Raw genomic sequence first — 13,669 nt, 5'->3', positions numbered from 1 at the left:
ATATGGTTACTGGTTAGATGTCACTAGAGTGAATTATGAAGATAATGCGAGGATTGCGTTAGGCTCCCGTCTTGTTCATACTACCTGGCAGATGGCATATGCAGCTACTGTACAGACATGCACATGACTAGCTTTGGAGAATTTGTCCCAAACAAAAGGGAGGCAGGATTCAAAAGAACTTGGAAAAACTGAGTGGGGTTGGAAACGTGGGGACAGAAGTATGTTGTATGTATTTAATTTCTAGATGATGTAAAACTTTAAAGATAAGGTTGAAAAATAGTTGCATATTACAATATCAGGACAAGGAGTTGGGGGAGGTGTTACCCAGTTTTAGACTGACAGATTTTTAACAGTTAGGAAAGTAAACAAGCCTGGAGTGTATACACGTATAAAGCATGTCAGGCGATCATAGTCCTGTTCATAGAGAATAAGACCACATCTAGGGTATTGAGCAAAACTCAGTATATATTACAGGAAGGATATCAAAGAATTCTGAAGAAACTACAGAAATGGGTATCAAAGATAAGGAGTCTACAAGGTGTTAGAGAATTAGTGGAAGCAGAAACTAGAAAAGAAGCTTGAAAAAAAACTAAATATATTTAGTGTTGGGAAGCTTATGTTGTAAGTTGGAAGGTAATCCCCTCAAGTATACAAACTTGAAGTGGGAGAGGACCTGTCACTATAGATTAGGACAGTTTCTATAGCACAAGCTTCCTAAAGTAACAGAGAATTGGGGTGGGGGTGAGGATCTAATTGTGTACAGACAGAAAGGAGTTGCCATTTAAAAAGTCAGATTTATCAACTGTTTCCTCACTGTGCTTTTTGAGAAACGGCTGTGTGGTGACAGTGGGTAAACCTGATTTATTAATGTTTCTGTTATAGCTAATATACGGTGGGAGTGGGGGAACACTGCTTGGTGAGCTTAGTCATACAAAATAGGTAACGTGTCAATATAAACATCACACGGACACCTCCTGAGCTTGAGTGCTGTAGTTTACCACTAAAAAGAGAAAATTGTCATCAAATCACATGCCCATCCATCTTAGTCTTCCATTATTTTAAATCTTAATTTTTGTACTTGATTTTCATTTTTAAAAATTTACATATATCAGTCATATGAAGCATGCAGACAATTAGTCACAGAAGAAAAAAGTTGTCAGAATGTAGTCTGCCTTTAGGCTAGTGTAATCATTTTGACTAGCTGAGCCAGGTTTGCTGAATTTGGCCCACTGTTTTAAAATTCATTGTTATGACTAAATATTCATACACACAAATAGTATGGTGTGTTGAGGAAATGAAAATTTAAGGCGTCTTAATATCTTTTCCTCCATCCAGACAAACACCATACCAGAGACTACACCACAATTAACTCTGCCCCATTAGCGATGCTAGTCTCCTTGCACTTCTTCTGCAAATTTCCCATCCCATCACAAATGGATGAGATTGCTCTTCTCCTTTTATACCCTTCCCTTTGCTGCACAGTTCTGGATAATGAAATACTTTGGGAAGCAAGTGCTTTGAAAAATTTTCATGAACATCCTGGTTTTCAAAAGGCATTTCTGTGTCAAAAATCACCTTCTTTGACCATGTCTACACTACAAAGTTAAGTCAACTTTATGTAAGTCGACATCGAGCCTCTGAGTTAAGCAAGTCAATCTTGAGTGTCCACACTACACTCATTGTGTCGGCGGAGTGCATCCTCACTAGCAGGGCTTGCCTCAATGCACGAAGCACTGCACGGTGGGTAGCTATCCCATAGTGCATGTAACTGAGTGGAATTTTGGGTTGGGCTTGCAATGCCTTGTGGGACCAAAACATTGGTGTGGGTGGTTATGGGAACATGGTGTTAGCCTTGCATGATGCACTTGCCTCCCTTCTTCCCTCCCTTAAATCAATGGCAAACAAACCAAGCCTTTTTTGCGCCTTTTTTCATAAGCCTGGCTTACCCGCGTGGACCTCGCTCAGCATGTACACTGTCGTGCGCATTACAAACACCTCATGCCTTATCCTGCAGAATTTACACAGCGGATACAGGAACCGTTGTGCAGAACAATGTGATGTCACGCAGGCAGCCCTGCTGGAAGACATAGAGCGGAGCAAATCGCAGTAGCTGGCAACAGTCATGCATCACCTTGACATGGTTGAGCACCATTTTTGGGCCTGGGAACCAAGCACTGACTGGTGGGACTGCATTATGCAGCTATGGGATGACGAGCAGTGGCTGCAGAACTTTCGAATGCATAAGGCCACTTTCCCAGAACCGTGTGAAGAGCTTTCCCTAGCCCTGAAGCTCAGCAATACAGTAACTCTTCACTTAACGTTGTAGTTATGTTCCTGAAAAATGCGACTTTATGGGAAGCGATGTTAAGTGAATCCAATTTCCCCATAAGAATTAACGTGAATGGGGGGGTTAGGTTCCAGGGAATTTTTTTTTTGCCAGACAAAAGACATTATATACATATACAGTATAAGTTTAACAAAATTTTAAACAAACAGTTTAATATTATATACAACAATGATGTTTGTGAAGCTTGGTTGAGGTGGTGGAATATTTCCCGGGGAATCCCTTCCTGCTAAATGATGAACTAGCACTCAGCTGAGCCCTCAAGGGTTAATACGCTGTTGTTAATGTAGCCTCACAGTCTACAAGGCAGCATGGACTGAGGCAGGAGGGAGGGGAAACAATAGATGCTGGGCAGTAGCTGCAGTCACTTTCCTGCAAAAACTGAACATGATGATGAGCCCATGCTATCCAGCTGGAGCGCACCACTCCCTCCTCCTGACAGCACATGCATGGCTGCACAGGTGCTGACTTTCCAAAGTGCTGGGGGGTGCGTGCATGAGTGAGAGAGAGAGAGAGAGACATGCATTGCCCCTTTAAGTATGCTGACCCCACTTCAAGTACGTTGCCCTTTTAAGCAGATCAGCCAGTTCAGACTGTAAGCAACAGCTTCCAGCAAGCTCCCTCCGTTCTGTCCTGGAGCCCTGTCCCCTTCCTCTGCTTTGTGGGAGGGGATCCGGGGGGGGGGGGGGGCAGGAGCAGAGGGACATCCTGATACCAGCACTCCTCTCCCCCAGCAAGCAAGCAGCTCGAAGGCAGAGGGCAGGGCAGGAGCAGCATGGCAATGGGGGGAGGGCCACCTGAACTGCTGCTGGGCAGCTGCCGAGCCACATACCTTACAGGGAATTTAGGGGAGCTGATGTGGGGGGGGGCTGCTGCCCCCCCCTGGTTCTAATCCCCACAAGGAGGGGCTGCTCTTCCAAGGAATCCTGCAAGCAGTCGACAAAGCAGGCAGCTGCCAAACGACGTTGTAAGGGAGCATTGCGCAACTTCAAATGAGCATGTTCCCTAATTGATCAGCAACGTAGCAACAAAACAACGTTAACCGGGACAACGTTAAGTGAGGAGTTTACTGTACTAAAATGAGAGCTGTTCTGACAGTGGAGAAGCAAGTGGTGATAACTCTGTGGAAACTTGCAATGCCAGACTACTACTGGTCAGTGGGGCATCAATTTTTAGAGTGGGTAAATCTACCATGGGATTTGTTGTGATCCAAGTTTGCAGGGCCATTAACAGACTTCTGCCCAAGAAGGGCAACGTGCAGGATATAGTGGATGGTTTTGCTGCGATGGGGTTCCCTAACTGCAGTGGAGTGATAGACAGAACACATATCCCTATCTTGGCACCGGACCATCTTGCCAAAGAGTACATAAACTGAAAGGGGTACTTCTCAATGGTGTTGCAAGTGCCGGGGCCGTTTCACCGACATCAATGTAGGATGATCGGGAAAGGTGCATGACACATCTTTAGGAACACAAGTCTGTTCAGAAAACTGCAAGCAGGGATTTTTTTTTCCAGACTACAAAATAACCATTAGTGATGTTGAAATGCCAATTGTGATCCTGGGAGACCCAGCCTACCCCTTGCTCCTGTGGCTCATGAAGCCATATACTGGCAGTCTGTTCAACCATAGTCTGAGCAAGTGCAGAATGTGCCTTTGGACATTTAAAAGGTCGCTGCTGTTGTTTGCTTACTAGGTTAGACCTCAGTGAAAGCAATATCCCCATTGTTATTGCTGCCTGCTCCATAATATCTGTGAAACAAAAGAAGAAAAGTTTCCAGGAGTGTAGGGGGTTGAGGCAGATTGCCTGGCAGCCATTTTGAGCAGCCAGACACCAGGGCAATAAGAAGAGCACATCGAGGGGCTCTGCGTCACTGTGAGGCTTTGAAAACTAGTTTCAGCAATGAGCCTGAGTAATGTGACACTTATCTGTGTTGTTCCTTACCAAACTGTCCCCTCCATTGCATTTTCTCCCCTGTAAACTCCACCCCCACCAACCACCGTGTGTGTTGCATGAATAAAGAGCTTTTTCTCCTAAATCCATTGTTTTATTATGCACATAAATACACAGATAGCAAAGAAAAGTAAGATAACTTGAGGCAAAAGGGCTGATAACACTGGGTGGGTGGAGGTGGGGGGGGAGACAAGGCAAGTTTTCTTATAGATGACTGCAATAACAATCAAAGGTGTGGGAATGGGTACCTTCTGGTCCTTTTGCACTCCCCTGGTGTTGAGTGTAAGGGATATCGAACCCTCCCCCTGCCTCATAGGATGTTTGCAGGAGGAGGATGTAGAACTGGGTGATGATGGCAGTAGATTCAGCACAGGCTGCAGAGGGACTCTAGCATCCAGCTTCCTTTCTTGAATCTCAACCAGACACCTCAACATGTCTGGCTCCTTCATAATCCTCAGCATCTCTTCCTGCGTGGCACGCTCTTGTTCCCTGCATGCTCACCTGTTCTCCCTGAACATGTCCAGGTTCTCCGACAGTGTAATCTTCCATGCTCTGAGCTCTCTTGTCACTCTTGGAGGCGCACATTAACTCATTGACTATATGTCCTCCCGAGTCGTCTCTTTTCGTCTTCTAATCTGGGAAAGTCTCTGTCCCGGTGTGGAGGATGCACAGACAGACAAGGTTTCAGATGAAAGGAATGTAAAGCACAAGGGTAGCATTGACAGTGCATACATTGTTTCTGGTGCAAGGTTAATTTTTTTATTAAAAAGAACACCCCTCAATACACTTCACTGCAAGCCACAAAGTAATCACAATCACTGGCTATTGCAAGAGTCAGTTTGCTGCTCCAACCATGGTGAGTAAGGCCATGAGGCATGAGCGAGAGGTCTTGTGCTGCTGCTTTTGTGAAGACATCGTTGGAATCACAGGTTGGAACTTGAGAAAAGCCCCCTTTCCCCTAGCAACCTGGATGGTGCTTGAGGACAGGCACCAGTATAAAGCCCCCCAAATAGTTAGGTTTTTTTACAAAAGCGGGAGGGTTAGGGGGGAAGGGAGACAAACAGGAAGCAGCCCTTTTTTATGCTGCTTGCAATACATGGTGATCCCTTCCAACCACAACCATGGCACATTTAGGAAAGCATGGTTGTGTAACCCAGATTTCACCAAATGGGGTGGATTGTTTTTTGAATTGTTTGAGGTTTAAGGGCTAGCATTGAAAACTTCCCCCATTTCCCCAAGTGACCCTATGCAATATCACTCTCCTGAGGGTAACCGAGGTGGCAAGGAAGCAGATGCTGCAAGCATCTGGGTACTGACCTGGTCCTTATGCTGCAATGCTGTGTGTTGCAATGATGCCAGCAGAGTTAATACTGGAGTGGTGCAGGAAAGTGTCCTATCGTGGTGGACGAAATAAGGCAGCCCTTCCCGTAAACCTTCTGCAAAGGATTGCAGAGTACCTCCATGAAAGCTTCCTAGAGATCTCCATGGAGAATTCATGGGCCATCCCCGCGCACATAAACATTCTTTTTCAGAGAGCACCCTTTGCATAGCTGGAGTGGCCACAGATACTCATTACACCTACTTTTTTTTTGTTCAGATTAAATATAAAAAATAGCATATAACCCCTACAATTTGATTGGAAATGTGTACTCACCAGAGGTGCCTTCCCCGGCATCATGCACCACCACCAACTGGTCTGGTAAAAGGATGGGCTCCCGCGTTAAAAACAGTTCTTGGCTGTCAGGGAGAATAGATCCTCTGCTCGCCTGTCTCATGTTCTCGTTCTCCTCCTCATCAACAATGTCCTCCTCGTTATTGCTTGAGGTTGCCTGGGGCCCTGGGACATATCTATGGAGCGTTTTGAGGTAGTGGTGGGGTCACTGCTGAGAATCGCACGTGGCTCCTCATAAAAGCAGCATGTCTGTGGGGCAGAACCAGAATGACTACCTCCCTTGTCTTCTGGTACGCTTGCTGAAGCTCCTTCATTTTCATGCAGTACTGCTGCATGTCCCTGTGTAGCCTTTCTCTCCTCCTTCCCCCCTTCCCCCCCAATACCCTCCATGATCTTGGCATAGATGTCAGCATTTCTTCTGCTGGATTGGAGCTCTGCCTGCACAGACTCTTCTCCCCACACAGAATTAAGATCCACCACCTTCTGTGTACTCCATGCTGGAGCGCGTTTGTGGCCTTGAGCTGGCGAGCTCTCCATGCTGATCAAACAGGAAATGAAAATTCAAAAGTTCCCGGGGCTTTAACAGGGGAGTGGCTGTTTTCTGTGTACCTGGCTGACATGCAGTGGAGTTGAAGTGCTCTCCAGAGCAGTCACAGCGGAGCACTGTGGGACACCTCTTGGAGGCCAATGTGTTCGAGTTACACAATGCAGTGTCTACAGTATACCCATGTCGACCCATGGATGTCGAATCAAGCGCTGCACCTCTCGTGTAGATGGAGTACAGAAGTAGACTTTAGAGGCCTCTTAGGTCGGTGGAAGCGACTCAATAGTGTAGACATACATTATTAGATCGACTTAATGCGGCTTATGTTGACCTAAGTTTGTAATGTAGACCAGGCCTTTGATCCAACACAAATGCCTCTGGACTAGCAAAATCTGTTTCCTGTGCACCATGTTAGCTGCCAGTTTTGGAAGTAGGAAACATTACTGTGGACATATAAGAAAATGAAGTATTGTAATCTGGGGAGGGGGGAGGGGAGGCAGCTTTCTGCATACTGCATTGGAGAATAGAAGTAATACATATAATGTTTTGTCTACTAACAGTGGAATATAGGGTTCAGTTCTGAGAAGTAAGGCTAATACAATTTTTAATTTTGTTAATAAACAATGAATATATGTCCATTCAGAATGCTGTTGCAAAAATCATTTTCCTAATCTTTCGCCTTGACCATGTTATCCCTGTTTGCATCATTCCACTGGCTTCCTCTTTATATCAAACATAAGCTATTTGCCTTCACTTTCAAGGCCCTTCATGGTCCACCCTACCTCTTTCAATGCTGAATAAGAGAGATCGATTCCTGCCTCTGATTTGGCCCATGATGCCATCCTCTATCATCCACTTGTTAAATTATCAGAGAAGCAACTTTGTGCTTTTTCCTCATGCTTAGGAAAAAGTCTGCAGAGCCACTTCATTGTTCTTATTCAAATCCTTTCTTAAAACTATTATGCTATGATGCCTACAAAAAACTTAACTGTAAGACTGTTGGTGGGCTGAGACCACTGCCAATCATGCTGACCAATATTCTCATTGTTTGCTTGCACTGATCTATTGGTCGGTCTGTATCCATCTGTTGCCTCTTGTGTTCTGTGTAGATTGTAAGCTCTTTGGGGCAGGGATTGTCTTTTTGTTCTGTTTGTACAGTGCTGGGCCCAAGGTCTTCTATTAATGGGACTCCTAAACACTCTGATGATAACCCCAGATAGACCCCTAAACTCTTACTATGTACAAATTAGACTTTCTTTTAGATTTTTAAGCTGGAGGAGCCAGAAGCACTATGAAACTCAGAACGTGAACTTTAAGGCCAATTGTTAACTATTAAACTCATAAATTCAGATTAATTAACAGATTTCTTTGAAAATTCAAGCATGACTCTGAAATTATGATGAAAACGTGATGTACTATTTTTCATACAAAATATCAAGGTTGAACTCCTATTTTGAATTTGTATTCGAACCCACCTTTAACTAGGAAATTGCAACAGCTCTGCCATAATAAACTCTAATAAGGAGATGAGGTACTTCGATGGTCCAAATGGGTGTCCTCATAGAGAATGTTTTGAGAAGCCCCATGTTATGATATCTGCAGTGGGAAAGCCCATTTTCTGATTATCTAGTGAATCATGGGGGTGGGAATGACCCCCAACTAAATACAGGGCAAGCTGATTTTCTGGGTAACCCAGAGCTGCTCCTTCTCAAAGAAGCAAAGCAGTTAGTAAAGGGATGGATTTTAATATCCAGAAGCGGTGAGAGAGTGTGTCCCCCTATATCCTCCAGGCATTGAAATTTCCCATATTGGATAAAGGACCTGATAGCTGATTAGGAAGCTCTTCTTTCCCTCAAAGTCTAGGCTTGTCTGTTGATGAATGTGGCTGTAGTTGCTCACTCCTGTGTCTGGACTGGATAGACTTGTTGCTTTATACACCCCTACCTATATCCATAATGACAATATTCAAATCTAACAAGGATTCTGGAGCTTCATAATAAGACAATGGACTTGGATCTATACAGCCTTAAGTATTCGAAGTCGCAATAGCAGCATAGGACCAGATTGCAGAAAGTATCGAGCTGTGCAAGTCAGTTCAATGTGATCAGATTATATATTTGGCCCTTGGTCAAGCATAAGCCATCCTAAATTTTTTCCAGTTTGAAGAAATTTGGTAAGGCTCTAAGGTTTATAACCATAGATTCCTGTACTGGTGAGGAGGTGAATTGGATGCTGTAATAGGTTTCTTATGTCTCTAATTTGGGATTCTTTGAATGATGCTTGAAACTACTTTTAAAGTATGGTTACTAATGCTAGACTCAGGGTTACGAGCTGGGAAAAATAGAAAACACAGTTGAATTTCAAAAGAATCAGAAGGTGTATATACGGCAGGTGTTAAGATTTCTGAAATGTGTTGTCCAGAATCACTTTCACAGGGTTTTTATCTTTCTGGTGTAGCCCTGGTTACATCTTTGATTAAATAGCTACTCAAGCCACTCTGTTGCTTAGCTTATTAAAGATGACCTACGTTTGCTACCGTTGAATCAGTGTGTTAGTTTCCAGTAATGTGTAAACCAATGGTTCCCAAATTGCTCATGCTGTTGACCCCCTTTAAACTCACCTCTGTTCACATGACCCTCCTGATACCTTAGTTGTCAGGTTGGCTTTGCATAAAAGAACACTCCATCTTAACAGTTTACTTCGAAAATTTTGGGTGGATTAACCAGTGTGACTCACACAGGGCCTCTGTCTCCTGGGGGCCCTCGAACACTAAACCAAAAAAAGGGTTGGGCAACTGAGGGCCACATCAAGCCCACTAGATCCTTTTAGTTGGCCTGCTGCCCCATGTGCTGGAAGAAAGGGATTCCACCAGTCTCCCTCCCTTTCCCATTCTTCCTGCATTGCTTTTGCATCCTCCACATGGAGCTTGTGACCTGCTGCTGGCCATAGGAAGGCATGCTGCTGCTGCTGTGAGTGTATTGTTCTGGCAGCAGATGGCACTTCCTAGCTTTCCTGGCTGGCTGCAGCTGTGGGTGTGAGAGCGCTTTATGGGTATGCAAAAATAACAGGAGTACTTGTGGCACCTTAGAGACTAACAAATTTATTAGAGCATAAGCTTTCGTGGGCTACAACCCACTTCTTCGGATGCATCCGAAGAAGTGGGTTGTAGCCCACGAAAGCTTATGCTCTAATAAATTTGTTAGTCTCTAAGGTGCCACAAGTACTCCTGTTATTTTTGCGGATACAGACTAACACGGCTGCTACTCTGAAACCTGTCTTTATGGGTATGATCTGTGCAGCATTTTGGAGCCAGCTTCCTAGCTTGGGTCAGCCGATTCAGGCACTGAAGCCCATCCTCTTTCCTAGGATCAGAGCCTGAACCCCCACGAGACCCACAACTTCAAACTGCTGTCTATAGAGCTATACAAGAAGGGAGACTAGCATGAGCTCCACTAGGCTGAGTTTCTGGGTCTAGGCTGGGAGGTTTGGTCCAAAATGCTGTGTAGACATACCCTAATGCTCCAACAGCAGATGGCACTGCCCTGGTGGCTGTTTGTTTAGAAGCTTTCTTGCATCTTTTTTTCCCTTGTCTCATGACCATTCTGGTACTCTTTCAGGGCCATCCTGTGGGTCATGACTGACAGTTTGGGAACCACTGCTGTGAACTATTGTATTCAGTATGTTACCAAACACTTGACTAGTTGCATGTTTGTACTTGAAGATTTAAGTCTATGCTGCAAGTACAATTGTGCCAGAATGTTTACATTTGTCGAATAGATGGGGCCTTACCTCTGAGTATGTCCTTGGGTAAAACTAGCTATGCGGGATAAGCTTCTATAGTTGTACCACACAGTGGTATCAGCAGTGAAAAAGTTTTCATTTTTGGCATTTGAGTGTCATTGAGATTAATAACAAGGAGTCTGGTGGCACCTTAAAGACTAACAGATTTATTTGGGCATAAGCTTTTGTGGGTAAAAACCTCACTTCTTCAGATGCATCTGAAGAAGTGAGGTTTTTACCCACGAAAGCTTATGCCCAAATAAATCTGTTAGTCTTTAAGGTGCCACCAGACTCCTTGTTGTTTTTGTAGATACAGCCTAACACGGCTACCCCCTGATAATTGAGATTAATGAGGTAAGTTTCCCTTTCTTTTGATGCTATTGTATGCTAGTCTGTAGATTCAGAAGTGCATCAGTTTGTGTCATAAAGGTCAAGTACACAACTGGTACTAAGCTTCATTATTTTTTTTAAAGAAACGGATTAAAAAATTTACTGGGGTTAAAAATTTTACTATACACGGTCATTCAAAAAATCACCGTTTTACTACATTTTGGAGTAAGATACTTTATTTTGGTTTTATCTGGTTTTCTGCGCTTTAGTACATTAAGCTACTTGAAGATCAAACAAATAGTTTAAACTTTTTTCAAGCTTGTTAAAAGCACTTATCCTTGTTGATAACTAAATCCTCAGGAAGCTTTTACGTTTTTTACTTCCTAAGTTGTGGGGAACGTGGGGAGGGGGAGGCATCTGAAAAATTGGAGTGGAAAAATGTTCTTCAAATTCAGATAATCTTAAAGAAGCCAAATGGCATTACATCAAAGCTTCCCAGACGTTCACTTTTAGACTTGTTTCCCCTGCTTGTTCTCCACCCCAAGAGTTTTTTCAAAAGGTATAAGCTTGAAATTGGGGCATATAATAGAACTGCAAATAAACATAGCTTTGCTGCTGCTATGCTATAATTTAAAATTTCAGATTATAAAAAAAAGTTATTTTAATTATATTTGATTTTCGAGCATGTTTGCAGATGACTTTTTTTTACTAATAGTGCATGTGACTGAAATTTTAAAATAGTGTCTTTGCATTTTTTTGTGTGACTTTCATACTAACCTGATTGATGAACGAACAAACACTGAAGGAATTGGTAAATTGTCCACTGCCGATGGTAAAGCCTTCGCAGATCCTGAGGTGCTCCGAAGACTGACTTCGTCTGTCAGCTGTGCGTTGGATGAAGCTGCTGCTGCATTGACACGGATGAGAGCAGAGAACAATCACAATGCAGGACAAGTGGACAAGTATGTAAAGGCTTACATTTTCATATAATTTAAATTATGGTATCTAAATTGTAGATTTGAAAATGGTTTTTTTGCATTTTGGATTTAATTACTTTTGCAGTTCCCACCTCTCGGTCACATAAATCCCTTGCTAGTAGTAGCAGCAGCCATGTTCTCAAATCTCAGGGCATTGCACACCTTACCTCAAGCTGTTAGCTAGGGACTGTAGCAAGGACAGTGTAATAGTGCATTGTAGCATCCTTCCTTCTCTTAACATTTTGAGAAAGTTGCCCTTCTTCCCATTTGGTGTGTGATGTCAGTCTCTCCTGTACAAAAAACTTCTTAAACAAAAGCTTGCTTATAATGGAAAGCCAGCCTCACCATTCCCACAGAGGGTATGTCTACACCGCAATTAGACACCTGCAGCTGGCCGGGTCTGGGCTAAGGGGCTGCAGCCCAAGCTCTGGGATCCTCCCACCTTGCAGGTTCCTAGAACCTGGGCTCCAGCCTGACCTCAAATGTCTAGATCACAATTAAATAGCCCGTTGGCCCGAGCCCTAGTCAGCTGGCATGGGCCTCCCACTGGTTTCTAATTGCAGTATAGACGTACCCAGAGATGCTAGGTTTTTTTGCCATAACTACTGCCGGAGCAGCTTCGAGGGTTGTCTTTTTATGAAACTAAAGGTTAGATAGCTCATTGTCTGGGGTAGTCCTCATTGGATAGTCATCTGCCAGAGGCTGTTGCTCTAAGATTTTGGAGGAAAAACTAAATTTCCTAATACTTGTCCATGAAACATCTGTCAACTTGATTAATCAGGAGAGTATGTCTGCCCCAATGCCCCAGAATCAAGTGATTGTCTTAAGTCCCAAGGAAGCATGCTTTCACATCACTCCTTCAGTAGGAAAGAGAAGTGTCACTTTAAGCTGCTGAAGCCTCAGTATCTTCTACTTTCAGCTTTTGAAAGTTAAGGGGCAAGATGTCTGTCAGCTTCCCCTCAGATATTTGACATTAAGGTGGTACTGTATGTGGGCCTGGAGGAAACTTGAATAATTGTTGAAATACTGTGTTGTACATACTGCAGAACTAAGTGTGTAAGATTTGAGGTACTGTTCATGGAGAACAGTTCTTCAAGGAATTTAGAAATGGACATAAAACTTAATTAAATCACAAACGCTATTCCTTTAGCATCTATAAATTATGATGATTTTAATTATAGCATCATAGATGTGCCTGGCTCTTTTCAAACATAGGACAAGGCCCTATCCCCTCAGAGTTTATCATTTGTTAGACAAATAACATACATGTAAATCCATAACATGGGGATCTGGGAGAAGGAATGGGGTAGTGTATTGCAAGAGCATTTTTATATTTTGTAGATGTTTAAGCCCAGAAGGGCTAGTTATGATCATCTAGTTTGACCTTGTATAACACAACCCATAGAATAATTTGTGCATTTAGCCCACTGAGTTGATTATGTGAATTTTTTAAATTATATAATTAAAATAATATACATAATCATTTAGTCTTGAGAATAGCATAGGGAGTGGGCAATACTTGAGCAGATAACAAACAGGAAGAAGAGTTTGGAGAAGATGTATTCTTTGTGTCAACTAGAAGCAAGTTCAATGTCCATAATCACTCATATTGCTTTGTAACTTCTGTTTTTCATAGTCGTCGTTGCTATGAGCAGATTCAGCTTCAGTTCGATTCCTTAATAGGTTGGCTTGAATACACAGCCATGTACACAATATATACAGCCAATTCTTTGTATAAAATATTTACTTTGATTAGGATAATAAAATGATTGGATCTATACACTGTTGTATTTTAGAGTATTTCTCTAAATGAAAAAAAAATCAAATGGTATGACCTCCGTCTGCAGTAATACACCCTATCTCAAAAAGGGTATTGCAGAGTTCTAGGGGGTTCAGAAAAGGATGATGAGTGATTAAGGGCATGGAAAAACTCTTGTAGGAAGAGAGTTTTGGTTTTTGGGGGGAGGGAGATTGTTTCTCCTTAGAAGAGAGATGAAGATGTGTAAAAAGATTAAACTAATGAATGGTCTAGAAAAGATAGATGGGAAACTTCTACTCTCCTTGTCTCAT

The 13,669-nt window shown here is 43.0% G+C and overlaps 1 protein-coding gene across 2 annotated transcripts in view; it reads left to right on the top strand.

Annotated features, from left to right (window-relative positions):
• Positions 1 to 13,669, top strand: part of ANKHD1 (ankyrin repeat and KH domain containing 1) — a 195,988-nt gene that overhangs the window by 66,419 nt on the left and 115,900 nt on the right. The window contains exon 3 of one of the 2 annotated variants that reach the window (XM_065410006.1): positions 11,428 to 11,584. In XM_065410006.1, coding sequence (XP_065266078.1) covers positions 11,428 to 11,584 — 157 coding nt within the window. Of the gene's footprint in view, positions 1 to 11,427; positions 11,585 to 13,669 lie in introns of those variants that run through there. The other variant, XM_065410007.1, reaches the window with a different exon arrangement.

The sequence above is a fragment of the Emys orbicularis genome, chromosome 8 (assembly GCF_028017835.1).
Source record: "Emys orbicularis isolate rEmyOrb1 chromosome 8, rEmyOrb1.hap1, whole genome shotgun sequence".
Taxonomy (NCBI): domain Eukaryota; kingdom Metazoa; phylum Chordata; order Testudines; family Emydidae; genus Emys; species Emys orbicularis.
Note: the sequence above shows the minus strand (reverse complement) of the source record. Positions and strands in the feature narration are given on the sequence as shown.